Below are 25,000 nucleotides of genomic sequence, written 5' to 3' on the forward strand. Positions count from 1 at the left end.
CCCAAGACAGAAGGATGCCAACGACAACCATTAGAAAGAGTAAGGCAGCTTATTTCGGGTGTCACGGGAGGGCTGCAAATGACTAATTATTTAATTGATTCCTTAAAGGTGGAGAGAGACCTTGGGGAATGAATGCACCAGATACCAAAATAATTTAACTGGATGTGAGAACTATGCGCCCTAGCTTGTAGAGTGATATTTGCAAAGCAAAATGCTTTGGATTGGCCTTGAACTGCAGCTCTTAAATTGCCAGAATAACCCTAAAGGTAAAGGGACCCCTGACCATTAGGTCCAGTCATGGCCGACTCTGGGGTTGTGGCGCTCATCCCGCTTTACTGGCCGAGGAAGCCGGCGTACAGCTTCCGGGTCATGTGGCCAGCATGATTAAGCCGCTTCTGACGAACCAGAGCAGCGCACAGAAATGCTGTTTACCTTCCCGCCGGAGTGGTACCTATTTATCTACTTGCACTTTGACATGCTTTCGAACTGCTAGGTTGGCAGGAGCAGGGAGTGAGCAACGGGAGCTCACCCTGTCGCAGGGATTCGAACCACCGACCTTCTGATCGGCAAGTCCTAGGCTCTATGGTTTAACCCACAGCACCACCCATGCCCCTAGAATAACCCTAGTTCAAAGTTATTTGTAATGGCCAATAGCCAGGGTTCAGAGGAGTTAGAATCCAACCACATCTAGAGAACCTCAAGATCCCCACCCTGGTAATTCAATATGTTCATTGTTGGCATCTGGCTACTTTAGGCATACCCTCCACAACATCCTGCTGGTCATAATGGGAATGCTCGGGTTTGGGTCCTGAGCTCCCGTGTGAGCAAGCTGACTCACGCGATAACACAGTACCAAGAAAAAGAGCATATTTTGGCCCAGTGCGCTGCTGTGCGCCAGCTAATTTGTACGAGAGAGTGAGACTGAAAAAGCAACGTCTTTTGGTCCAGCGCTCTGGCGTGAGCCAGCTGACTCACACCGGAGTGCTGGACCAAAAAACAGGACATTTGGTGATCCAATCAGAAGCCAGGATGGGCTCTGTAATTCTGGAGTGTCCCACTCAAATCAGGACAGTTGAGTGGCATGCTTTAGGGTACCTGATTTTAGACCTGTAGCTTGTCACCTACCCTAAGTATTTGTGTGGAGGTTATCCTGACATGTTATCAGTACACCTTGCCTCCTAAGTCCTCTCTTACTGGCTCGGCAAGCCTTAGAATTGCTTGTTTGCTTTCCTGTTATAAATGCCTCTTACCTGTTCATGCTTATTTCAGACAACCAGGATGTATTTAATTTTACAAGAAACTCTCCAGTAACGAAGCATTCCTCTCCCTTGTCACTTTGAATCCTTTTATGCAACCAACTGTTTAGTTGTTTAACTTGGCAAAGAGGGCGTGAAAACTCAGCTCTTTCATAACTTCGTTTTAAATATATAACACGCACCAACAATAAAAGAGAGGCTGAAATTATATACTTTCTGAGAAAAATGCTATGTTTTTAGGCCTCTCTAATAACCTGATCCTGAGTGCAGGAGCTAGCACATCAGCTGTGACATTTACAATTTCCACAATAGGCATAGGAAAAAGGGTTGCTGACCCAGGACAGAATGTCTCTTCTGAGAAGATGCTTCCTGTGGTACGCATGTGTATAATCCAAAAGCAAAAATGAAAAGTATACTTCTGGCTTCAGAAATATTCACATCCAGATTGAACTTATGAATTGCTGTTTATCGTTTGCAGCCAATATTATCTACAATGAAGGGTTTTTAATTATACTTTGTGATTTTAAGACTACCTCTGATGTATTTTTATTTTTTGTGATTTTCAGTTATATACATTTCAATAGTCTTACAGTCATTTTGACATTTCAAAACTCGACCTCCATCCTCCTCTTTCTGAGGTTCCTTAAATTTATATTTATCACTTGCTGCATATTCTAATTTAACTTAACTTATTCTTTTATTCATCTACCTTAAATTTTGCATTCTTATGAAACTGCAAGTTATTACAATAATCATGCCAATGTCCTTATCTGTTTACACTTTATTTGTACATATTCAATAAAACATTTCCATTCTTTTACATATATATATATAAAGTTTGTTGTCTTGATTTCTTATTTTTCTGGTAAGTTTCACCATTTCTGCATAATCCATGAGTTTTTGTATCTAGTCTTCTTTCGTTGGGACTTCTTGTTGTTTCCGTTTGGGGGCAAATAACATTCTTGCCGCTGTAGTCGCATACATGAATAAACTTCTATACTGTTTAGGTAGTTCTACCCCTGTAATGATGGAGGGCACAAGGAGAAGGGGACAACAGAGGACGAGATGGTTGGACAGTGTCCTCGAAGCTACCAACATGAGTTTGACCAAACTGCGGGAGGCAGTGGAAGACAGGAGTGCCTGGTGTGCTCTGGTCCATGGGGTCACAAAGAGTCGGACACGACTAAACGACTAAACAACAACAACAGCAACACCCCTGTAATTCCCAGAAGGAAAGCTTCTGGGGTTTTTTTACACATGTGATTTTAAACATGTTTTCCGATTCATTATATATCGTTTCCCAATAAGCTTTAACCTTACTGCGAGACCACCACATACAATATAAAGTACCTTCTTTCTCTTTGCATTTCAAACATTTATTCAATTTTGATTCATACATAAATAAATAAAACATATAAAAATGTATATATATTTTTTAAAAAATTGTATCTCTGATGTATTTTTAAATACTGTCATGCCAAGATTGCTCAGTCGGTAGAGCAGGAGACTCTTAATTTCTTGGTCGTGAGTCTGACCCCACATTGGACAAAAGATTCATGTGTTGCAGGGACTTAGACTAGATATCCCTTGTGGTCCCTTCTATCGCGGCAATTCTATTATTCATCACTTTGATGTGTGATTATTACATGGTTTATAACATAAATAAATAAATAAATATACATAAATTTATCTGTTTATCAAGTAAATCTTACAGGACTAATTATTTTGAATTTTCATTAATTGGGTTGTGGTCCTATTTAAGAGGTTTCTACTTTTGAAATAATAAGTTAACAGCCGGCAGCCAGTATAATAGGATAAACATGGCAGGCTTGGGGATGCATCTTAGGAACTTCGGTCTGACCTACCCCACACATTATTCCAGCTACATGTAATCCCGTGTGTTGATATGTTTTAATGGAGCCATCTATTCTACTGTGCTAAGGGATTTTGTTAAGATGGCAGAGATGATGAAGCCTCTGGCCCCGATTGGTTGAGCTGATTTGATGTCTTGGAATACTCACGAAATTTTCAATGCCTCGGAAAATGCAACTGACTACATAGAATGCTCTGTAATGGATGTGGGAGGCCGGTTTATCTACCAGGAAAAAAATCTCACACAGGAGAAGTTGGGGCAGACTGAGAACTAGAAAACTGAGTTAGTAAAGTGTGGGAAATTGAGTCACTTGGGGCCCTAAGAAGTAGTGGAGCTAAGTAGCAGGAAACTCAGAGACAAAATGATTGAACAAAGAGAATCAGCCCAAGGTGTACATGAGTAGGCTTTGTACAGACCTTCGTCTGACTGTGTGACGGCCAAAAACAGCACCATCACGATCCCACTCCTTCTTCCTCCACACATTCATTATACCTGATGGATTGTTTTAACAGGCCTAGAAAAACAAGGAAACGAGACAAATAGGATGTTGCTGGAAAATCTATGATTCATACCTGCTACTTATAGCAGGGAGATTTGTTTTTGGAGTCTGCAGGGCAATCAGAGGTCAAGTCGAGAGCTTTGGTCTATGATTTCCTAGTCCACAGATTGGCCTTTTTTCTAAGAATAGCTGAGCAGTATGCTCACTTCCAGGATTCCTGCACAGTTATGCATGTGTTGTCATATGCATCCGTAACTGAAGCAAGCTGATTGTTTCATGAAGTTGCTGAGATTACATGTCATGGTTCCATGTAGCTGAATCAAAACCTAGATTATCAAATTACTACTTGACGGAAATGTGCCAAATAATTCCATGGCCGTCAATGGTGCGATTGTGCTGGTAGTTTGTTGCAGTTTTACTGTCAGCCAGGATAGCTCAGTTGGTTAGACCGTGGTGCTGATAATGCCAAGATTGCAAGTTTGATCACTGCATGGGACAGCTGCATATTTCTGCATTGCAAGGGGTTGGACTAGATGTTCCTCGGGTTCCCTTCCAACACTACTGGCCAATGTACAATAAAGTTACTTGGATTGGATTGAGCTCTACCATTCTTCAATTCCAAATTTGCCCCATTATCTGGCGAGCATAATCAAATCATAGTAATTTGGCATTTCATGATTACTTCCCCCCATCTAATTTAGAATGACTTGGGACACACACAAAAATTTCCAAGTCTCTTTACTTACTTACCGTAATTTTTGCTCTATAAGACTCACTTTTTCCCTCCTAAAAGGTTAGGGGAAATGTGTGTGCGTCTTGTGGAGCGAATGCAGGCTGCGCAGCTATCCCAGAAGCCAGAACAGCAAGAGGGATTGCTGCTTTCACTGCGCAGCGATCCCTCTTGCTGTTCTGGCTTCTGAGATTCAGATTTTTTTTTCTTGTTTTCCTCCTCCAAAAACTAGGTGCGTCTTGTGGTCTGGTGCGTCTTATAGAGCGAAAAATACAGTACTAATTCTATCCAGTTCTTCTTTCCCCAAGAGCCTGGGTTGGCTCATATGGGAAACCTATGGCCCTCCTGATGTTATTGGACTAGAAATTCTATCATCCCTGACAGTTGTCTATGCTGGGAGTTGTAGATCAACATCTGTAGGAACACAGGTTGTGCCTTTCCTAATCTAGACAGTCTACCCAGGTTCAGACTTACAGTGCAATCTTAGATATGCCATCACAGGAATAGGTTGCGTTGACTTTAATGGAACTTACTGCCAGGTAAGCGTAAGCTAAGAGTTTGTGGCACGGCAGATGCTTTGCATTCAAATGGCCCCAGGTTCAATGGTCCCTGGCATCTCCAGGGAGGGAAAGACTCTTAGAGTCTTTGGAGAGCAGTTTCCAATCAGCAAAAACAATGTTGAGTTGGACTGTTAACCTGACTCGGTCTAAGACAGCATCTTACATGTTTAGGGCTGCAGCCTCCGTTACAAAAATCCTAAGCAGTCCTTAATGTGGGGGCTTAAACTGAGAGAGCAATAATTTGAACATCTTGCTGAAATCACGAGAAACATTTTATAAAATCTCAGCATATAGGGCTTGACATCTTTACTGTGTTTTCTGCATAGATGCAGTAACTCATATGCTGTTGCTGAGAAATCATTGTAATACATAGGGAAAGGAGCAGCATGAAACCTGATACAATTTCAGCCTTAGCTTCTCTCTGTGGTGGATTTAAATAGGGCCTCTGCAAGAAGTTTAATGTACCCTTTGTGTAGATTACTCTGATCTCTCGTCATAAAGTTCACCCGCCCAGATAAGTATATTCAAAATAGGCTTTCATTAGTCCAAAATAACATACAGCAAAGCAGGTCAAGGGGGATTAAAGCATATCCTAGCCCAAGATTTGTCTTTAAGACAATGAAAAGGAAAATGTGAAAAGATAATGCTGCGATTCCGTCTGTCTCAGAGAATAAAAGTTCCTCTTAAAATGTACGGGTGGCTTAAGCAAGCACATCAGAGCAGATGAGAGCACACTTGCAGTCCATGAGGAGCACATTACTCTGCAAGAAAGCCCCTGTTGAACTCCCATGGTAAGGAGGTACTTAGCATGAATAAAGGAGGCCGATTCGGGCTCAGAGTGAACACAGAGCTATTCTGCGAAGCACCTTATCAGCGCTTAAATGTGGCTGATCAATATCAGTGGCGTAGCGTGGGTTGTCAGCACCCGGGGCAAGGCAAGTAATTTGCGCCCCCTAACCCGTGGATTTGCACCCCCTAACCCTAACCCCCAGATGTTGCGCCCGGTGCGGCCGGGCCCCCCTGCACCCCCCACGCTACGCCACTGATGAATATTTAGATTTTCATTGTCAACAGGCAGTCCTGAAAGGGATGTTATTTCCCAGCTAAAGTACTGTCTCGTTTCACAGAGCATCTGAGATTTTAGGCTGAAGTTGTCCAGCCTGTGTCCACTCTAGGTATGAGCCACCATCCCTTAGCCAGAATTCTTGCACAGCCAGTAGCAGAGCAGCCTAGGTGGACGAGAGTTGTTGAAATGTTTCAGTCTTCTTAGCCAGGCGTGGGCTGAGAACCATGGGAATTCTCTCCCCCCCCCCCCGCCCCATTATTAATGCTGCATTATTTTGTTCTATAGCAGGGGTCTACAACCCGCGGCTCCGGAGCCGCATGTGGCTCTTTTACACATTTGCCGCGGCTCCGGGGCAGATACTAGCGAGGGGAGGAGGCGCATTGTGCGCCCCGACACTCCTCACTGTGGCGGGCGCTGTACTGGCTGTGACGTCGCATGGGGGAGGTGTGTGCGTTAGTCACGTACCGTCCCAACGTCACCTTCCCGCCCGCTGTCAGATCAGACATTAAGGTAAGAAACAATATATGCAGTGTTATATTTGTTTTAAATGTTGCAATGGTTTTGCGGCTCCCAGTTTTTTTCCCTTCGGAAATGGGTCCAAGTGGCTCTTTTTGTCTTCAAGGTTGCAGACCCCTGTTCTATAGGTACCACTTCACTCACTCCTTTTCTGTGTACATTTGTTTGATTGTTGTTATTTTTATTATTTATACAGTTTACACACTGCCCTTTATCAGAAGATCCCAGGGCACCTTCCAACATTAAAAACACATTACAGAACATCAGTGATAAAAACACAATAAGCAGCATACTGGTAAAGGTACCCCTGACCGTAAGGTCCAGTCGCGGACGACTCTGGGGTTGCGGCGCTCATCTCACTTTATTGGCCGAGGGAGCCGGCATACAGCTTCCGGGTCATGTGGCCAGCATGACTAAGCCGCTTCTGGTGAAACCAGAACAGCACATGGAAACGCTGTTTACCTTCCCACCAGAGTGGTACCTATTTATCTACTTGCACTTTGATGTGCTTTCGAGCTGCTAGGTTGGCAGGAGCAGGGAGTGAGCAACGGGAGCTCACCCCGTCGCGGGGATTTGAACCACCGACTTTCTGATCGGCAAGTCCTAGGCTCTGTGGTTTAGACCACAGCGCCACCCGCATCCCTAGAAGCATACTGACAGACAGCCTAATAATAAAATAGTCATCCTATTTTATTCCCCCACACTTTCACAGGCCATTGATTATTTATTAGTCAAAGAGGAATGTTTTTGCCCAGTAATGATGGCACCAGGCAAGCCTCTCTAGGGAAAGCATTCCACAGTCCACAATATGTCACTTTATGATCTGCATGGCATGGGCTCACCTGTCGGGGAGGGGGCTGTTACGTGTTCAGAGAGCTCATGTGCCATTATGGCTAGATGGAGTCTCTTCCATTCATTTCATTCCATGAATCTCCAAAGCAGTTTCTTCTCCTGTTGAGCAGCCGCCATATTTAATCCTAGACCATACAAACCTTACTGTACAGAACACCTCTTTCCCCCCTCTCACTGTGGATTTCTAAAATCAGTTAAGAGCAGCCTATCAAACATGCCACATCCAGAGCACATAGAGATGCAACCTCACTGTTTATTCCACAACTCTGGAAATTCCTTACACTTGCATTTCACCAGTGCATAAGGCTAGGTTTCTTCCACATGCAATATTTTACTCCGGGTCAACATTTGGTATTCTTATATGTTTTTTTTTTTTTTAAGTTTAGCAATATATTTTTTTAACTTGTGTTTTTCAGTAGCAAGTGTATTCTGGTGGCTATGAACTGGCCTCCCCATTAACAGGCTGGGTCAGACTGATCAAATTTTAGATTTTTATTTTTTATAGCTTATATTTTTATATTGGTTTATATTTTTATATTGGCAGAGGGCCCTCTCGGCAGTAAATAAACAACTGTCTGACTTTTAGAAGACATCTGAAGGCAGCCCTGTATTGGGAAATCTTTCATTTTTGATGCTTTATTGTATTTTTAATATTTTGTTGGGAGCCGCCCAGATGGGCAGGGTATAAATTATTATTATTATCATCATCATCATCATCATCATCATCATCATCATCTAACAGTTTATTAATCGGAGTACACATGATCAGGGCAGAGCCCAAACCTAAATAAATAAAATAATGCAAATAATACTATGAATTCTAATAATACTATGAAAACAGCAATCTGATTTCGGTTAGCCTGCTCTGAGTATGACGCCGTCGGATTTAATTTGCATCTACTCAGGTACAAAGCTACAGGTTGCCTTTACCCTGGATGCATGGCAGAGCCATGTGGCCTCTATCATGTTGACGAATTGCATTGCAATGTGTAGTTCAGTTACAGGATCTCCAATGCAGTCCAGTGCACTTGCAAGAAGGAACTCTCAGCCACCGTCACCATGATGGGAGGGCTAAATCCCTGCTGTGTTCCTTGTGTGCCTTTGCCCTTTGAGGTCTAGAGCCACCCCTCTTCTCCAGTATGGCAGTCCCACTACGGACTGGAGGGTGCAGTCACCGCCACCTTTCACTCGCTGGTAATGTCACTGTGCAAGAATTGCTTTCTTTTGGTGCCTGGGTTTCTGCCCCTTTTCATGCATTCCTTTCGTGAGAGGCTCGCGGAACTTGCCAAGCCCCGATACAGGAGATTTCCATTTTGTAAATAAAGTTGAAAAATAACATCACTTCTCCAACAAGAGTTGGCAAAAATTAATAGTAATGAGTTAATTACCATTGCCAGCTGCCTGCAAAAAGGGAGGAGAGAGATGATGGGGGAGAACGAGGTCCTGTAGGCAAGAGCCTTCTGCCTTTCTGCCTGCTGGAAAAAAAAATTAAAATCTACATTCTAGAAAACATAAAACAAAACTTTTGTGGCTGTGCATTTTGTTTAGACATATATTACATAGCACCTTTCGATGGCCCACAGCAAAGCTTTTAAATTCTCCATATCCAGCCAAATCTCTCTCTCCTTTCATATTTATAACACATTTTACTAGCTCTAAAAAGGTGAAAAACAATCACCCGGAGGAATCGGCGGTTGTCGAGTTGTACCACCCTCGCCGTGGAAAAAGGACCATCTGCAACTTTTAAATAATGTCTGAATCCTATTTAGAATTTCCAGCCCTTTGGATATCAAGTCTGTGTATGTCTGGCTGATTGATTCACTTTTTAATGAACTGGGAAAGCTTGAACAGTCAAAACCTGAAATCTGTACCTCCCCACCTCCCTCTTCATATCCCCCTGCAGTAGCTGACTGATTATATTTCAAGTCATTACAGGATTAATACATCTGGCCTAAAATATCTTTTCCCCAAACTTCATCAATAAAAAAATAAAAAAGTTGTATACCAGTCTTGCTCCTGCTATCTCAATTTCACACCGGATCTGCTCGCTTTTACCTGTAAAGCGTCGGTATCGTATCAGTTCTTCAGAACTGCCAACTCTGCTGATGTCTAAAACCTACTAATGTCAAGGCCTTGCATAAGCTTAGAGTATTTAAGAGCACATCTTGAGCTTCTGCTATGAACCACATCAGCACACTGAACTGGCAGCCTAGGCATGGCTTTATTGAAAGTAATGAAATAAGATAATCCACAAAAAGCCACTTAAATGGAATGAAGCTGGGATGCCTTTCCTCTGAATTCACAGCGCAAGGTGTGTGTGTGTGTGTGTGTGTGTATGCTATTAAACCATTAGCAGCCTGATCTTAGGCATGTTTACTTAGAAGCAAGTTCTCCCAAGTAAGAGGCTGTGTGATCGCAGAGGGGAAGAGAGAGAGAGAGAGAGATCCATTCATTCAGTTCACACTCCTTATCGTTCTAAAAGGATCCTTAAAAAAAAAAAAACATTAGAAATTATTTACCCCCCGTGAAAGCTTACAATTGTTTACAAAAAATCATCTCCACACAAGCTACAAGCTGCCACCTTCACTACGTTGTGCAGGAAAGTTATGTGTTTGTTTATAACCGAGCATCAATTCTTCAATATATTTCGCTCTGGAACAAGATACATATAAAAATTCTTACTGAGCTTAATGTTGCAGCAAATAATGCAGATATAGTAAGCATGCAGGATTTATCGGTTGCCATAATGTCGTATCACATATTCTAAATATATATGCGCTGAGTGATATATACACACTCACGTGCAAACCAAATGAAAATATATTTAGTCGAAGAAGTGATGGATTGCGTTTGCTTTAATTATTCTACTCGGCAAGGAGGAGAATCTGAGATCAAGCACAGCCTGGATCGAGAGGTGCTTGATGGAAATAGGGCCAAAGGAACAATACACACCTCTAAACTGTGTGTGCTACCTTTTGCTTTGCTTTCTGTTCCTACAATTGGCTTTAAACACACACACACACACCAATCTGTGTGTTTCTCCTGCCCACTCATCAAGGTGACCATGTGCCCTTTTGGACAGAGGATACTACTCTATTTGAAGAGCTGTCCAGTCATAAAATCATAGGATTGTAGACTTGGAAGGGACCCTGAGGATCATCTAGTCCAATCCGCTGCAAAGCAGGAATATGCAGTTGTCCCATACGGGGATTGAACCTGCAACCTAGGCATCATCAGCACCTCGCTCTAACCAGCTGAGCTATCCAGCCAATTCAAAGAGAACAAACCTTAAGGAAGGAAAGCAAGAGGGGCCTTGAAGTTGCCCATCCATAAATAGTATCTAGACAGCAGACTCAGCAGGCATGTAGGACACCTGCTGCACTACACTGAAAGGTAGTGTATTTCCGTTTACATTATACTATTTTAAAGCTATCTCCAAATTAGCATCTATGCATATAAATTAGCATATGCAAATCTATACCCTCTTTTGTTATCGTAGTGAGACATTTCCTCTTTTTTACATGGCCAGCCTAATATTCTTCCACTCGAGCATTCCCTAGACTGAGGCACTCAAAGATATCGAGTGCCATCAGACAGACCAGTGCTGCTCGATGTCCACTGGGCCAATAGATGCTCCAAGCAGTACCAAATTTAGTACATGTTGCACAGCAAGAAGCTCTCATCTACTCTACAGCACTGATCTTTCCTGCCAGCATCCTGATGCCCCTACTTTTATTCTGGGTACCCCTGAAACGGTTCCATTACTGGCCAGAGGTTCAGATTATAGCCCACTGGTGGTTGACTTTGGATCCCATTGAAATCAATGACAGAACTTCATTGTGATTTAAGTTTCCATTGAAATCAACAGGAATGCAACTAACATAGTTTGGATTGAGGCATAATGCTTCTGACAAGTTGGCCTACCAGGTTCATGTTGTTAGAATTGTGGGAGGAATTCAATGCCGCGCTCTGCCATTTCAACTTGCCCAACAGATATGACTTGATTGCAATCTGGCTTTAGGCTCAGATTTGGCACCCAAATGGCCTTGGTCACCCTGACTGATTACTGCTATTTGGAGATGGGCACGGGGAGTGTAACACTATATTGGTTCTCCTTGATTTCTCAAGATCTTTCAGTACCATTGACCATGCATTGGTTTTTTATGGTTTGGGAGTTAGAGGCACTGTATTACAATAGTTCTGCAAACAACTGATCCCAGAGACTAGCAGATGGAGACTCCTGCTTTACCTGATGGCACTTGTGCTGTTGGGTTCTACAAGATACTGTCTTGTCCCTGGTGCTCTTTAACCTCCATATGAAGCTATTGGAAGCCATCACCTAGACATATAGAGTATGATGCCATTAGTATGCAGATAGCATGCGACTCCATTCCCATTCCATCTGAATCAGGAGAAGCCATTTAGGTGCTGGATAGATGCCTGCAAGCAGCAATGAACTGCATTAGGGCCAATAAACTGAAGGTGAATCCTGATAAGATCAAAGTACAGTTTGTGGAGCCAGGAGTTTGGTAGGCAGCCTGTTCTGGGTGGTGTTGCACTCCCCCCGAAGAAGCAGGTTCATAGCTTTGGGGGATGCTACTGGAGACGTCATTATCTCTAGAAGCCTGGTGGCAGAGGTGGTATTAGGGTGGAACAGCTGGTACAGCAAAACTGGGCACCATGCTGTAGGGGCCCCCACAAGAATGCTACAAGAGGCAGATTTTGAGAGCCCAACGTCCACCACTGCTAATGGCTTCAGGAGCACCAACTCTGGTTGGTTTGCCAGGTATGGCTGTTTCTGGACCAAGAAAAGCTTAGCTAGTGACCCCTCAATCTTTAGTCACCTCTCAGTTAGATGACTGCAATGCTCTTTATGCAGGGTTACCCTTGAATATGCTCCAGAAGTTGCAGCTGTGCAGGATGACTGGCACCGCAAGAAAAATTGGACCAGCAATGCAGTCTTCCAAGCCAGATTGTCATGGAGAGTTTCCTTCTGCTAGCCTTATAGAAGGCACACTCATTGTTTCTGAGAATTCAGTGCTGGGTGTAGTGGACAGAAAATTACTAGAAGCCAGGCACTAACCCACCCACCCCACACACACTCACACTCACACTCCAAAGTGCTGTTCTCAAAAGAGCCCATCTCATTCCCTTCTCCTCTTGTCATTCTACTCTTCTACTCCCTGCACAGAGAGCTCCCAAGAATCCCAAGAGATGCAGCCTGGTGCACAACCTAAATAACATTTTAATAGAGAGAAAAGGTGATATCTAAAGGAGTAACAATCTGGCCTCCTATTAAAGCCACCACCAAGTAGGTTTCAGTAACTCCGCTACCAATTTTCAACACCTTTTTGAGCCATAGCAATTAAACTGAAAATTGGGGGGCAGAGTCAGCTCAGCTTTGATATAATTAAAGGTATTATCTATTTCATTTAAACACCCCTGCGAACGCTCTCCTTAAAGCAACAAATATGAACAGGAGTCCATCTGCAAGCATTTTCTTCTTCTTCCCAAGTCTTCAAAAGAGCCTTTTAGGGATGAAGCCAGAATTATAATTCTGAAGGGTGTCATGTACACTTCCACAAATGCCTCATTACCTATGCCTCATTCAGAAAGGCTGTAGTTGGTAGATCAGAAAGTGATATTTTTATACACACACACACACACACACACACACACACATATATATATATATATATATATATATATATATATATATATATATGAGTCAAGCAACTCAGAGGGAGCCGTGTTACAATAACCCGAAGTCTTTAGGTATTCTGTAATAAAGCACCACACTTGTTTATATAATCACAGAATTGGACAGTTCCATATTCAAGTATGATCGATGGCCCAGTACCTGCTTGGAGTATTTGCTGCTGTGCAGGTTTTGTATTCTTTCTACATTTACAGCAAGAAAGCTCCCCTCCCTTAATTCCTTGGGTGAAATCCAGACTTTATGCATAGAACGATATTGGCCACAATGCAGCAATTGAATACCAAAAGCTCAGACATGGCTTTTCCCAGTTGTCAGCTACGGAACAGCTTGCTCTTTGCATTCCATCGACGACAATGGGAACCAGCTGTGCACGTGGTTCTTTGGATCCCAGCCATTGCCAGCACTGGGCTTGCATTTTCTACCTTGATTCAGAGACGGCGTGGCTTGTTGCCTCTCTGTCACACGAACACACATACCCCCACATCACAAGGTCAATGTGCAGGAGGGAGCATGAGTGAATGGCAAGTGACTCAGTTTCCCTGCAGGTGCTAAGTGCAGGTGCTGAGCAGCCTGAAGGCCACTTTTGAAACATATTAGCTGGGTGCCCAAATAGCTATTCTGTTCATTGGGGGACTCCAGTCCAGCAGAGGCTCCCACTGGCGAAAGGGAAGGAACACACCATCCAAGTGTCCCTATTTTCGAGGGATGTCCCTGATTTAGAGAAGCTGTCCCGGTTTCTGATTTGATCCCAGAATGTCCCACCTTTCATTAGGATGTCCCTGTATTCATTGGAGAAATGTTGGAGGGTATGGAATTATGTGACACCTGAACCAAGGAGATAAGTAACTATACAGCCTTTAGAAGACATCTGAAGGCAACCCTGCAGAGGGAAGGTTTTTTATGTTTAATGTTTCATTATGTTTTTATATATGTTGGAAGCTGCCCAGAGTTGGGGCAACCTAATAAGATGTGTGGGTTATAAATAGTAAAATTATCATTATGGAATAGGATGTCCCTATTTTCATTGGAGAAATGTTGGAGTGTATGAAGAGAGGGAATTTTCACTGATTCCCCCAACACCACCTCCCATGTTATTCTCCAATCTTTCAGAACAGATTTACTGGGAGCATTGAGAAACCACAAGGGTGGAGGGGAAAGGAGCTTGGCCTCTCCACGCCACTACCAGTGAAAGTATTCCATTGATGGAGTTCTTCTTATGCAAACTTGGGATTCAAGCCTATAAAGATGCTCTGAACCTACCTATTATTATATAATAATAGCGGCACATTGCCAGTGTTAGCAACTCCTGTCTGTAGTAGTTACAAGGCGAAGCCCAGCTTAGAAAGAAGATAATACTAATCTATGTTCCATCACTCCACTCGGAACAAAAGCTAAGAAGTTCATGCAAGCACACATTACCACACCCCATAGGCGCCGACTCCATGGGGCTTGAGGGGGCCCGAGCCCCCTCAAAAATTTGTTTGGGGGGCTCCTCCCCCCAATAATCTCCGGTGCCCCTCCAGCAGAGCACCATCGCCGCCGCTCCCCCAGCCCAAAATGCACAGGGTCGGGCTGCATGCCTCCTGCCCTCCCTCCCGAGCAAAAGCTCCACCCAATTTCCTCCGGAGCTGATTAATAGGCGCAGCACGCTCTCCCCTATTCGCTCACGAGGAGGCGGCACCACTTTATTTGCATATTCATGAGCTTATTTATTATTCATGAGCTTTCCCGCCCCCCCCCAATATTTTTTGTAAGTCCGCGTCCCTGCCACACCCTGTCCTTACCTAGTTTAGGATGGCAGCTTAAATATTGCCTATTTGCTTTTCACATTCTAAGCAACTCATAGCAGCATACATTTGCCACTAAAACGAACGTTTAACCTCATCTCAAAACTATGAGGTAGATTAGCTTGAGAAAAAGTTAGTGTATGGAACAGCAAGACACATGTCCAAGGAGAGGAAATATGGTGCTATGCAGATGTTAAGATTCGAACTCTCATCAGCTCCAGCTAGAATGGCCAATAAGCAGAGATGACAGGAGTTTATCAGCATCTGAACAGCCACAGATTTCTACACCCATATTCTAGTTTCTATCAGGGGCTTCGAGTTTCCCCCGCTGTACATTCATTAAGTTAACAGAGGCGCGCATTTAATAATTCCCTATGTTCAATCAGCCCAATTAAACCACTGTGGTAAAGACATAATATTTTTGCTCCTTTGATGCTTCTATTTATTCTATAAATATTTGGTCACCCTTCTGCGACTCTTTTTACTAAGCCGGTGCCCTGAAATTCATTAAAATTTTGCACAGCAAAATGATAACCTTAATTATAAAGACAACCTGCATGACCCAAATTACTCGATGCATTAAAGCAATCCTAGATGCCATCGGAGGTTGTTCACATATCTTTGTCCTCAAAGCTTGAGAGAAAGAGAGTGTGTCCATGCATGCACGAAAGGGAATAAAGAGTCTGAGGAAACATACCTCTTTCTCGACAGGTCCACAAATTCATGTTATGTCTTGCACTAACTAGAAGGAATGGAGTGGGGTTTTTTGTTTTTTTTTTGCGGGGGACGGGATTCTTTGTGCATTTTCTGTGTTGCTGCATCTGCCCATTCAGCTGTGGGCAGAAGGGTACCACACAGACAATTGTGGCCCATTAACAGGTAAAATCCAGTCCAAACTGCATTCATTCCCAGACCAATCATATGTGCGGTGATGAGGCAAGCTAGTGAGACAAGCACAAATCATTCATTTCTCGGGAAGAATTTGAGGGCAGAGTTTTAGCTGCAGAAAGTTTGAGAGGCAGAAAGCCGAGAGGGCAGCATCACACACCATACAGAGACAGAACCAAGTGATGCTCACTCTCGGTCTACCTCACAGAGACAGAGAAACTCAGGCACACTACACGGCCTTGAGAAATGTGGGATGTAAACATACAAACAAATAAAATAATTGCTTCACTGTTCAAAGCATATTTTGGGTTTGTTCCGGGAATTTTCATTCATACTGTTTCACAGTCAAGTAAGGTTTCATCAGGAGATATGGGGTGGCGGTACTCTTAAGCTGACTGAGGTAAATGGGCTTCAGAACAATGATGTCTGTGCTGGATTCGGCCAACGTTTTCACTAAAAGTAAAAATACCTAAGTGAATCTATCGTGGAAGGAAGTGGCAGAGTGGAAGGCCAATCCTCACTGCCTCCTTTCCGCACACCCCAAAAAAGAGTCAAGCAAATTCACACCCTCGTTCTATATGGTGGTGCACTCTTAGCTGCCTATTTCGAAGCATTTCGCGTCGATGGAACTTACATCTCTCGCCTGTGGGTGCTTAGTATCAAGGAGTGTGCAAGATTTTTGTTTGTTTTAATAGATCAGGCCGAAGCATGCAAAAAAAGAAGAAAAAAAGATTAAGAGGTTCTTAAATTTTAAGGAAAGCTTTGCAAGTTTTCATTACGTATAAGAGGCCATCTCGGAAACAATGCCTTCAGATCAGTTCTGTTCTAGCCTTTCGTTTAATTGCAGTTAAAAGGAGAAAAAGACGCCCACCTTTAAAACTCTAACAAGTCAGAACCCGCTTCACATTACTGGCATCAGAGTCCACAGCGTGAAGTCCGTTTTAACAGTCAGTCTGAAGTCAAAAGCACGCTCTCTCGGATGCATCCCCATCCCTGCGAAATTTCAGCAAAGCAATGCCACCCCCCCCTTTCCCACAAACCCCCACCTCCATCGCCCATACATGGCAATAACTTTATACACTGCAGGTTGAACGTGCAGAAATCAGCCCTGACTTGTCTTTGCTCTTAGTATGCTTGCGATGAGATCATTGTGCTCCCACCGAGAGCTCAAATTCTTCAACTTGACAAAAGACATAGGTGAACGTGTCACAGTTTTACTGTTATGCGGAGAGCTCCAATCTGGTAAAGATAACAAGAGCCCGTTCAGCGCTTGCCTATGCTCCGAGTGTGTGTTAATCTAAAATGGCTGCCCGGTAATACTTTAATTGCAGTTTCATGGCAACAAATTGCCACTTAACCGTAATAAATTTTATTGCGGCTTAGCAGGGCTAACAAAGCAGGCATGCACCTGAAAGAAGAGGAGGACAATGGAAATCCAGAACTTTATGTTCTGCACAGTATGTCACGGCGGAGGAGAGCAAGCCACAATGCCAAGGTAGCTCCACACCAAAAGCATTTAGCATAAAAGGAGCTGTACATGCCACAATCTCACTTCTCATCACTGAAATGCCTTTCCAAGACTGCACATTCAGTACCAGCATGCTGCAAACTTTTGAGATTTTCAATTAACCTAGATGACCAATAAATACAATCTCATTTAGTAGCAGGTTCCCCCCCACACACACACACTTTTTAAAGAAAAACCTGAATACTAAGTAACATAGGTTAGTGGCTCATCCATAGTGTCATTTAACCTGGATAGTAAACTTCTGTAGCTCCATTAGTTTTCTGCTGTCCTCTGAATCACTGCCTTCCCACACTTTCTCCTCTCTCAGTCTGGGTTTTCTCATACTCTCTCCTTTTGGGGAGTATCCTGGCAGGAGAAAATGCAGATTGAGGGAGGGGAAAATGTGGGAAGGCGGTGTGTGTTCTAAATAGTGTGATGTTTATAGGTTTTGTGTGTGTGTGGCTTCTGATACTACATAACCAAGCCAAATAAAACCACAAAGGACCAGAAAGACAGTATATTTTATGGCAAACAGAATTTGGTTTGGAAGCTGTGCCCATGTGCCTGCTAGGATGGGTAGATTTCATAACTAGAATTTCTGGTGAATGACAAAGTAGACCTACATCTTTACAGATACATATACGGTACATAGCATGGATTCTAGAAATCGACTGTAACAAGTGCAGGGAGAGAAGGGCAAGTATGATCAAGTATGGTTCATCTCCATTGCATTTTAAGGGGGAGGAGACACCCAAAACATTTGCTCACGTAAGAGCAAATATCCCAACACACAAACTGACACACAGCCTTCTACCATTAGAACCTGTTTTTATTGTTTGATATGCCTCCAGTTTCGAGAGTGCTTTACCCCAGGCAAGAATACTAGTTAAATATGTTCCATTGTATATTCATAGCTCCATCAGTCCTCCTCCAATTTAGCACATCAAAGCAAAGGCTTCATCACTTGCATGTGGATTATGCTAACATGAGTGACATTTGTAATCTTATAGGTCTCCAACTTAAGAAATGCTTTTAAGCCTGCTATTAAATAGGTAGCTGCGCTTTAAGAAGCAGTCATATAATAGTTTATTTAAAGCCTTAATGAACTTCAGCCTCTTCGTTGCTAAATGCCACACTATATTACTTACAGAAAATTATTAGCCATCATCTTAGTACTTCTAGGTTATATTAAACAACTGTAAACCTGGCATGTACAGCTTTCACAGCAGCAGAATGAGCGCTTATAAGCAGAAAGAATGAATTTTAAAAGGATATCTACAACAGCACTAATACGGAAGCTTTATACTCCTATGTCTCAGAAGATCTTCTCAAAAGAATTCAGACAGCATAATTCAAAGGACCCATTGGCTCAAACATTGTTGGGGTTCACCTTGGCAGCATAATCTAAAATGGCTTTGTATTTCATTGCTTGGTCCTCAGGTTTTCACCAAAACTGTTTTCAGGAAGTGACACAGAAATTTTTGTTTAGTAAAATGACAGACAGACAGACAAGTCCTTACTATGCATATTAAGACAGCAAACTGCTGATTTGTTTGTTTGAGACCTGGTTGTTTGATGGAACACAAAGGAGTCACAGGATCACAATCCCCCCCCCCACCGCCACCCCACAATGTCCCAATTTCCAACTGAGAGGCAGATTGTAACATCTGAATGCGGCAAAACAGGGTTGGAAGGTTGTGGATCTATGCAACTACATTTCGTCAGAGAAGACCACTGAAATTGATATGTCTAAGTTAGGCCTGCCCTTTAATGTCAAGGGGTCTACTTTGAGGAGGACTAAAGTTAGAGACAACTCACGTTTTCCCAGTGTGTGTGTGTGTGTGTGTGTATATATATATATGCTTTCGTAGATTTTCACGGGTACAGGAATGCAGGTTTTGGTGTCTTCGGGTGTCTTCCCGTGTAAGAGTCGGGGTGTCTGTGCGACGTTTCGACGAGGTCTCACTCGTCATCTTCAGGCTGGTGCTTTCGGCTTCTTGTTACTGGAACAGAGCTCTGTTCCAGTAACAAGAAGCCGAAAGCACCAGCCTGAAGATGACGAGTGAGACCTCGTCGAAACGTCGCACAGACACCCCGACTCTTACACGGGAAGACACCCGAAGACACCAAAACCTGCATATATATATATATATATATATATATATATATATATATATATAATGACACGTTGAGGTTTGCTACAAAACTAGAAGTCATCAAGAGCACAAAGGGTGGAAGGCAATCAAATTTCATTCATGGACAAACAAATAGTTTGATATTACAACTGAACCAGCCCAAAGCATTGACGGGCACTCCAGCAAATGAAACCATTACTTTAAAATGTGCAGCTTAATTTTGATATAATCTTCTCTGCCTTTGTATTTTTGCCCAAGATCTGAAGAATACATACACACCAGTTTCCCAGCTAGCAGTAGAATGGATGGGCATTTCTCACTTCAAAGACTATCGATAGTGTGCTTAGGACATCCACATTAATTTCAGTGGTGTTCTTCAGCTTGCATGGATCAGGTTCACACAAAGCTCCCTTAAGCACACTAAGATAAGGCACAGCACCATCGTTCAAACTACTAGACTGCAACTCACAGAAGTTAGCCTCCCACAGGGAAATCCTGCTTATTCCTGCAGGTTGGAGGGTGGCATTTAGTCAAGATCCAGAACTGTGCATGTTGCATCTTCCATTCGGACTTCCTACTAAGGCTCCAAAACTATCCATTATTTCCATAATGAAAGAGATCCTCCACATATGCTTAACTCTGTCATAGTGCAGAAATTCCCATGTGGAAGAATTGTCCAATGTTCCAGGAAATCAGCTGCTGTATTATCAAACTGAATACTGTTCTGAGACTCCATCTTTTTATGAACAATTCATTATACAACTTAGTCTCACTGGGTGGGTATACTCACCAAGCCTCCTCTGAGCAAGTCCTTACCTGCTAGAGGTGACTTTCCTGACCCCAGGTAAGCCAAACTAGTGACTTCTAGGGGAGACATTTACAAGGCTGCAACAGGGACAACTTGAGGAAGGGACCGAACTATACTATACTATACTATACTATACTATACTATACTATACTATACTATACTATACTATAACATGGCATAACTTTGAACTTCCTTAGTTGTACATAATGTCATTACTCAAAATATTTTCTATCTTCACGGCAATCTTATTGTGTTAACTATTTCCAATTTTTATGCCGTATGATATTATTAATTATATTATTATCATCATCCAATTTAAAAGCCTTATTGTCCAAAAGGGTTGTTTGTTCGTTTACATGCATAATCTCAATTACACGAGGTTTGTGTATTGCTTGCCATGAATATTGTATACCAGCCTGTGCTCTTGGATAGCATCCCATGCCTGCAAACGTTGTGTAACGTGTCAGGTTAACTGGATACAATGCAAGGGCTCTGCGTACCTCACCTTCCAGGGCAGACCATTTAATAAAATTTATCAGAAGAGTTGTGCAGCACTTCGCGACAGTACAATCAAAAGGCCTATAGCCGGAACAAAACTGATTGGCCACTCCCAAACACCAGTCATAATGATACAGAAAGGTTTAAAGTGAAGTGAAAATTCTGCCTGAACATGTGCTGTGTCATTACCAAAGTTTTAAAAGAGTCTTCAAAACACTGGAGAGTTTTTAGCTTGACAACCCACATGACTGCACTGTATACAGAGCGATGCAATAGTGTTAGGAAATATACACTTCCTGTTGTTTACAAAGCCTAGATGACTTAGCTGATGAGAGCAAAAAATGAATCACAATACAGGTTTAATGTTGCTGTTATCTGCATATCTGAAACACTCGGCAATACTTTTGAGTTCTGTACCATTGCCAAAAGTCACCTATTCCGTAGAGTTAAATGCATTCCTTATTTTCATAAACCCATTAGAAAGCAGAAAAAACAGATTCTAAAGTTAAAAGCTGCATAAGAATTCATTTCTGAATGGAAGTCTGCTATATTATTATTATTATAGTGCACTGAAGTCACACTCAATTACAAGTATTTTCATTTTATGTTTTTATTATTTAAATACACCATACTAGAGCAAATGTCTCTGAAAGTATCACAAATAAAAGTTTTCTTCTTCTTCATTCAGCAAATTAGGAGTAGGTGAAAATTTCTACACAGTAGCTGCTATGAGCTTGATTTTTTTTTTCTTTTTTGTGTCATGGGAAGTAGCAACATTAGGACAAAAAAAACACTTACATGCATACATACATTGTATTTTACAGAGATACAATAAAAGTGTTTGTGATAGAATATCACAAGAGCCCCATCTTTCCTTTATCTCATGTTTTGAGTTTTGAAACACATTTCCTTACAACACTTAAATATACAAAGAGCAAAGAGAATGTTGTTAAGGTAAAACACAGGGTACAAATTCTGACCAGTGCCCTGCTAATTGTTAATGAGGGTAGAAAGCAGACTCAAAAGCTTATCTTAATTAGCTTCATTAGTCATTTTCCCCACTCCCTCCCCACCCAAAGTTGTTCTCTTCTGGTGGACATTTTTCTCCATTTCCTCTACAGTCTCCCAATAGCCCAGATTCATGGAGTCCTTAATGTTCATTTTCAGTCATTTTAATACACCAATAAATGTGGGAAGGGCGACCAAGAGTAAAGAAGGTGCAATGGCATGGAGCTGGCATTGATGCTAGCTACAAAGGTGACTTGTCTACTGGAGACATGGGATCCATCTGTGATGAACAAAGTTTGAGATGAAGGCACGCATTCTGCAGTACTCTGACCTTTTAGCAGACCTGCAAGGAAATAAAAATGGGCATCTTAGCTAAAATGCTTGATTTGAGTCAAGTGTGACTGATTTCGCATTCTCCTTATTTGCTTATCTTATTAAATTACTTTCCAACTGCGACTCAATTAAAGGTTTTCTGCAATACTTATCCAAGTCCCTGAAGAGTTCAAACAGGGGAAAACCAAAACAGACCACACTTAAAATGTAATAATAATAATATAATAATAATATCCTTTAAGTTTTGACAGCAGCAAGATACATTTATCACAAAGGAAGGATAGAAGCTTCTGATGGGAAATCCTACAGTTCCTTTTTTTCTTTTATAAAAGATGCATTTCCCTTGGACAGGGATGAAATGACACGCCTTGCCTTTGAAGCACACAAAGTAAAGTGATCTTCTAAATTAGGAAAAATTCTGTCTAAAGCAAATAAGATACCCTCCCCTAGGCAACGCTAGTTAACATGCTGCATAGCACAAAAGCTAAATATAGACATTTTGGAATATTTTCCTCCCATTTAAGATTCCTCATCTGCTATGTTAGTTAACGTTACATAAACTCTGTAATATACGAAGTCAAACATGTGCCTCCACAGTGATGTGTTAATGAATTGTGATAATTAAAAATGCCTAGCTCGACAGAAATCTAACTTCCATGGATAAAGTAGAAACGATCGACAGTCTTCAAATGCAATCTGTTTGCAATTACCAAAATGAAATAATATATTAGATTTTTATGGTTTTTAAATGACATTTTGAGCTTCCTAGGAAGTTTTTTTTTTTTTACCCTTTCCCCAAGTTACTAAAAGCCTGAGGTCTATTAGTAACTGCAACCCCCCACTTTCAAGCTAATTAAAGTGGTGGAAGCTTGGAGGTTTAATTCCCCAGAGCTGATGCTCAGTGTGAGAAAGGTAATTTGTCTGTCCAGAACAAAGATTAGGGAGCAGCCAGCAAGCATATTTAATAAATGAGCATCAAGTGTCCTCTACTATGGACAGAGACAATACCAATTATGTAAGTACAAGGGAATTGTTGAGCGATATGTAAACTAGAAGATTCTCTGCAACAGACAGAATAGCAAAACGTAACCTAACTCATGCTTTATTTAAAAGTATAGGAGCTAGAGCCAAGCAAATGCTCTGATCATCGCCAATGAAAGGAAAACTTATACCTTGTGAAAAGGGTTTTAAGGGTAGGGAGTAGGAAAGAAACTCGATGAGCTTTTAGACAACATTCCTCAGCTACAAAGTGACAAAATCTGCACAGGACATCATAAACTTCCATCAAGCACCCAGCTTTTTTTTGGGGGGGGGGTATTTTACTGTCCATAGTTGGGGTGGTAGTACAATATTTTGTTTATGATAGTAAGGATATGGTTTAAGAAGTGGTTCATGCTGGAGGCTAAAGGCTTCCCATCCCTGCTGGATGGAGTTGATGTCTTCTGAAATAAAGAAGGACTCTGGAACCAGCTTATTAGGGCAACATCAACTCCTGGCCATCATGCAGAAATGATACTCACCTGGGCCAGAGCAAACAAATCACAATGCAATCAATGTAATTCCAGAGTTTGCTTGGCCGTCTTCAGGTTGTCCGTCACCAATAAAATGCCAATGGGCAAAGCAGAGTATGGGCTACTATTTCTATAGGTGGAATATATAGGGTGCTACATCAGGACTGTTTTCGGGCTCCCCTTAACGTTTACTAAAGCAACAAGGCTGTGCTGGGTACTGTAAACAGCAGAGATCAGAAGCACTCCTTGTCCAATGAGTTACAATTCAAATGATAGGGAAGCCAAAGGAAGAGGCTAAAAATGGAGTGTGGAAGAGGGGTTGGAGCAAGTAACACAGGACAAACACACACAACAGCTTCATTTGTGAAGGGCTTTCTGTGGTGCTAGCAGAACAAGCTTACTGGACTGAGAATTCTAACTTTTCCCTCCGAGTAATGCATAGATTAGTAACCCAAAAATATGCAGTGCTAAAAAAGTGCACAATCCGCTTTCTTCCCGGACTCTAGAATCCTATTAAACTTCAGCCATGAAAATTGGGCTTAACTTATAGTACACCACCCTCACACAACCCCACTTGTGGAACTGATAAGCCACTCACTAGGCCATATTAGTGTCACCCGCTGAGAACATCACTTTGTCGTCCATCCCTCCCTGCATCTTTCTCAGCACCTCTTTGCCTCCCTCTTTAACATACTGTAGCTATGCAGTTAATAGCCACAGAATCCGGGCACTGTTCTTATTGAAGTCTTCCTGCACAAAGAGTTACATGTAGGATGAATACAGCTTTGCAGCCCCTGAATCCCTGTTTCTATTCCACACTTATCTTTCCTCTGTAACTGCCAACATTAGTATTACTTTTGCTGAAGCACAGCAAGAACAAATGCACCATAAAGCGTATTAAACTTTTACTGCATGCACAAAGCAAACGGATACACAAAAAAGCTGAACTAGATGCAAGAAGTATTCCCTATATTTTAAACAGTTATTCAGAAACAGGGACTTGAGGATAGCACCTGGCCTATAGGGGATTCCAAAACAATATTTAAAGAAGGCAGTCCTCCTAAACTCACTCACACAGGAATAAGCCCTACTGAACTCAGTAGGACTTTTATTGGGAGTATAGAATGCATGAGAGTCCTTAACTACATCTAACATACAACACACTTGGTCACTATTAAATTTAGGGCAGCTTTCTAGAATACACGTACTTATAGCAATGCACCCCTATTAAGGGGCAAGTTCATGTTCTTCTGAACATATTAAGCCTCTAAAGATTCCCTGATGCTGCAGACTTCATAAGTTGCCCAAGGGTTGCTTCGTTCATTTCTTTTTTCTTTCTTTCTTTTTATAAAAAAGACTTTATCTTCAAAATTCCTACTAACAGATAAATGTTATTTTTGCTATCCTTGGAACAGACATTAATGAAGTCCCTATTGTAAATCCATAAAGAATTA

The 25,000-nt window shown here is 42.0% G+C and overlaps 2 protein-coding genes across 4 annotated transcripts in view; both read right to left on the bottom strand.

Moving 5' to 3' along the window:
- Positions 1–13,344, bottom strand: part of LOC309535177 (uncharacterized protein) — a 33,246-nt gene extending 19,902 nt beyond the window's left edge. The window contains exons 1-4 of one of the 3 annotated variants that reach the window (XR_014221064.1): positions 13,213–13,344; positions 11,602–11,691; positions 8,741–8,827; positions 3,546–3,643 (exon numbers count right to left, since the gene is read on the bottom strand). Coding sequence is in view for 2 of the 3 variants with exons in the window: in XM_082228033.1 (XP_082084159.1) it covers positions 3,635–3,643; positions 8,741–8,827; positions 11,602–11,691; positions 13,213–13,317 (291 nt within the window). In the remaining variant the exon portion in view is untranslated. Of the gene's footprint in view, positions 1–3,253; positions 3,644–8,740; positions 8,828–11,601; positions 11,692–13,212 lie in introns of those variants that run through there. The other 2 variants (XM_082228033.1, XM_082228032.1) reach the window with 2 other exon arrangements.
- Positions 13,345–21,286: 7,942 nt separating this feature from the next.
- LMO4 (LIM domain only 4) overlaps positions 21,287–25,000 on the bottom strand; it is a 15,656-nt gene continuing 11,942 nt past the window's right edge. Inside the window, exon 5 of the mRNA XM_082228031.1 lies at positions 21,287–22,045. Within this exon, the coding sequence (XP_082084157.1) occupies positions 22,037–22,045 (9 nt within the window). The 3' untranslated portion in view covers positions 21,287–22,036. The remainder of the gene's footprint in view (positions 22,046–25,000) is intronic.

The sequence above is a fragment of the Podarcis vaucheri genome, assembly GCF_965113315.1.
Source record: "Podarcis vaucheri genome assembly, chromosome: 6".
Taxonomy (NCBI): domain Eukaryota; kingdom Metazoa; phylum Chordata; class Lepidosauria; order Squamata; family Lacertidae; genus Podarcis; species Podarcis vaucheri.